Source organism: Canis lupus, chromosome 13, assembly GCF_048164855.1.
Source record: "Canis lupus baileyi chromosome 13, mCanLup2.hap1, whole genome shotgun sequence".
NCBI lineage: Eukaryota > Metazoa > Chordata > Mammalia > Carnivora > Canidae > Canis > Canis lupus.
In genome coordinates this window covers 1,627,359-1,631,156 of record NC_132850.1, presented here as the reverse complement: position 1 = coordinate 1,631,156, position 3,798 = coordinate 1,627,359, and the positions used below count along the sequence as shown (strand labels likewise).

The following is a 3,798-nucleotide window of genomic DNA, read 5'->3' as shown; positions in this document are numbered from 1 at the left end:
ATAGATGGTGGCAATGAAAAGGGAGATGCTGAAAGATGTGACAAGGAAAGAAAGAAAAATATTTGATGGCTTGGTGTGATGGTTAAACAGAAATCAAGGAAGCTAGCAAGGTTTTACTTAAGCCAGCTTTACCACCCTCTCTGCTTCCCTACAGTTTGCAGATGGGAGCCATTTGATTGCCTATTGTCATTCTTGGATCCTTGGCACTACAGAAAGAAGTCACAGCCCCTGTCCTGTTGGAATTTGCAGCCCACAAACCAGCACAGTTCATAGGAGGCAGATATGTATTTAGGGATGGGGTTAGAAATTATTATTGTTAGAGGCACCTGAGTGGCTCAGTTAGTTAAGCATCCACCTTTGGCTCGGGTCATGGTACCAGGGTCCTGGGATTGAGCTCCTTCAGGCTCCCTGCTCAGTGAGGATCCTGCTTCTCCCTCTGCCTCTGTTGCTCCCCCTGCTTGTGTTTTCTCTTTCACTCTCTCTCTCTCTCTCAAATAAATAAAATCTTTAAAAAAATTTATTTATTTATTTATGATAGTCACACACACACACACACACAGAGAGAGAGAGAGAGAGAATGAGAGAGAGGCAGAGACATAGGCAGAGGGAGAAGCAGGCTCCATGCACCGGGAGCCTGATGTGGGATTCAATCCGGGGTCTCCAGGATCGCGCCCTGGGCCAACGACAGGCATTAAACCGCTGCGCCACCCAGGGATCCCTCAAATAAATAAAATCTTAAAAAAATTATTTATTGTTAAATAAATTCTCTGTTAATTTGGGTCTCAGTGAGGTGGGGTTTTTTGGTTTTTACTCTCTTCCCAGCCAAGTTTCCTTGAATTTGGTATGATAGGCAATGTGTGGTCAGTACAATTCCTGAAATTCTGTGTAGCAACCTTTCTGTGCCTCATCCAAGTTGCTGGGGACTCTAGGGGGCCACAGCTATGGGTGAAGAGTTATGACACTGGTAAGAGAAGCCAGCACCCTCTGATCATTGTATCCTGCCATTCCGTCAGTATCCTCTTGAATCAAGTACTCTAGTAACACCATTATTACTCAGCTTAGATTTGAACAAATGTTTATTTAAAAAGCTCTACCATGTGGAAATATCAATGAAGGTACCTTGAGGAGTTCTGGATATTTGTAATCAGGGCTTCGTCATTTGGTATCTTGAAAGGATGTCATAATTTTTCTGTAGTTTTGCCAATTCAGAGTTCATGAGCTTCTTGGTGGCAGATACAGACTTACTAAATTCACACCAGAACGAAGTATAAACAAATGCCAACCTCTTCATTTATAAAGTTTAGCTTTCCTTTTCCAGAGAGCCAAATGACCCCTCTTTTGAAGCTGAAATGGTCTCAATCATTTGCTTGGTAATTGTGGTATTAGGAAAGAGAAGAAGAGCATACCAAAAAGCACAGTAATGTTTATGTAAAGTGTGCAATACATCAAACACTGTTTTGAGGGACACCTGGGTGGCACAGTGGTTGAGCGTCTGCCTTTGGGCCCTAGAGTCCCACGATCGAGTCCCACATCACGCTCCCTGCATGAAGCCTGCTTCTTTCTCTGCCTATATCTCTGCCTCTCTCTCTGTGTCTTTCATGAATAAATAAATAAAATCTAAAAAAAGAAAACAAACAAACAAACACTGTTTTGAGAATTCACCTAGTTAACTTCTCACAACAATCCTACAAGGTGATGGTCTGATGCAAAGTATGAGCTCTGACCAAGTGTGATATGGTTTGGGTGATGTTTCATCTGTACACCAAAAGATCCCTCAAAATATCTCTTCACCACAGCAGAGCCTTCCCGTGTACCCTGAGACCCACATGCCCATGGAAGTGCTGGATGGACAATGACCAATTCCTGAACCTTATTTCTTTTTTTTTTTCTGAACTCTATTTCTAAGGTCACTTTTCCTTTCTCTTAAAACTATATTTCTTTAGATCTGTTCGTGCTCCTGATCAAGATAAAATAAAGTCACTGATATGGGTCCTATCAGTCTTCTTGTCCTGGCCATTTGAGTTGATTTAATAGGCTCAATCCTCATGAACTCAGTCATTTAATTAGCAAATGTTAATGATGCTTTGTTTGTGCCAGACCCTTTGTTGAGCCCTGGGAAACAGAAATGAATCAGACATAAGTCTTGACTTGGCACTCTGTCTATAGTTGAGTCTCTTGATGTTTGAAGGTAGCTCAGCTGCTGCAGCCATCAGCAAGTCCCACCCAAGAACCTACCTTACATATCATCTCCCCTATCAGTCAATGATCCCTGCCTATCCTGTAGGTAATAAGAGGGAGTGAGGGTTGGAACCTGAGGTTTCAGGTCTGGTTGTGGCCTTCTGTGCTCCAGGGGCCTTACTCAGAGGCCCTGCCCCAGCCTGTTAACTTGAGAAAAGCCCTCTTAACATCTTTGTTTCTAAGGCTATAGATGATGGGGTTGAGAAAGGCAGAGATAACATTGTAGAACAGAGCCAGTTTCTTGTCCCGCTCTGGGGAGGCATTGGCCCCAGGGTTCATGTACATAAACATGGCAGGCCCACAGAACATGGTGACCACAGTGATGTGGGAGGCACAGGTGGAGAAGGTCTTGAGTCGGCCTTGGGCCGAGCGGATCTTCAAGATAGTGGCAAAGATGCAGACATAAGAGGCCAGAATGAAGGAAAGAGGTACCAGGAGAAGGATGAAACCCAGGATGAAATCTACTTGGTCGTTGAGGGATGTGTCTGCACATGCCAGCTTCAGAACAGCAGGGACCTCGCAGAAGAAGTGATTGATCTCATTAGGGCCACAATAGGGCAGGCGCATTGTGAAGACAGTGTAGACCAGGGAACAGCTGATTCCCCACAATCCACAAAAGACCACCATTGCCCCACACAGCCATGGGGTCATGATAACCTTGTACCTGAGTGGGTAACAGATGGCTACATATCTGTCATAGGCCATGACGGAGAAGAGCCAGCCCTCAGTGATGCCCAACACCAGAAAGATGTACATCTGAGCCACACACCCAACATAAGAGATAGTTTTCTTCTGGCAGATCAGATGCACCAACATCTGGGGCACAGTGGTGGTGACATAGCTCATGTCCAGCATGGAGAGGACACTGAGGAAGAAGTACATGGGTGTGTGGAGGCGGGAGTCCAAGTAGATCAAGGTGATAATGAGCCCATTGCCCACAAGTGTAGAGAGGTAGAGAAAGAGGAAGATATTGAAGAGGATTGCGTTAATTTGGGAATCCCTGGAGAAGCCCAGAAGAATGAATTCAGACACAGAGCTGTGGTTGTCCCAGGGGAAGTTCTGCATTCTCCTTCAGCTGCAGAAAGAGAAATGAACCTACTAGTGGCCAAATGTAAGATACACATTCAGCTATCATGACCGTTCAGTTGCTGACAAGGTCAGTGGTTCCTTGGATACTACTTGGAACTAATATCTGGTCAGAGACTGAGGACGAGCCAGGGCGAGGCTAAATTTCGGGAGGGGAGGGAAACCTTCATGGAATTTTCTGTTTTTCAGACCTAAATCTTTTTAAGACTGACAGAGTCTTATTTTGTTCTCTTAGTCACAGCAAGGCCACCTGCTTTCTTGTCTTTAGGAGCTACCATTACATAGCACATTGCTTGGGGTTCTTCTCCCCTAGTCCTGGACATTGAGTGGGATGATGATCTGAAGCTCTCCATCCCTCTTCTCAAAAAAAAAAAAAACCCACAACCACTCAGAAACCTTTTCTTCGGTGCTTTAACTTTCTGATCATTACAGATATTTAGAGGGAGTAAGCCAGAAATGTGAAGAAGATATATG

At 44.5% G+C, this 3,798-nt stretch overlaps 1 protein-coding gene across 1 annotated transcript; it reads right to left on the bottom strand.

Annotated features, from left to right (window-relative positions):
- Window positions 1-2,355: 2,355 nt before the first annotated feature.
- LOC140602101 (olfactory receptor 2G3-like) lies at window positions 2,356-3,303 on the bottom strand. Its single transcript, XM_072771530.1, has one exon. The coding sequence runs from the start codon at window positions 3,301-3,303 to the stop codon at window positions 2,356-2,358; it is 948 nt and encodes a 315-aa protein (XP_072627631.1).
- Window positions 3,304-3,798: the final 495 nt, after the last annotated feature.

Bases quoted from the DNA above. Each gene is read 5' to 3' on its own strand.
- LOC140602101 (XM_072771530.1), bottom strand. From the start codon at position 3,303: ATGCAGAACTTCCCCTGGGACAACCACAGCTCTGTGTCTGAATTCATT.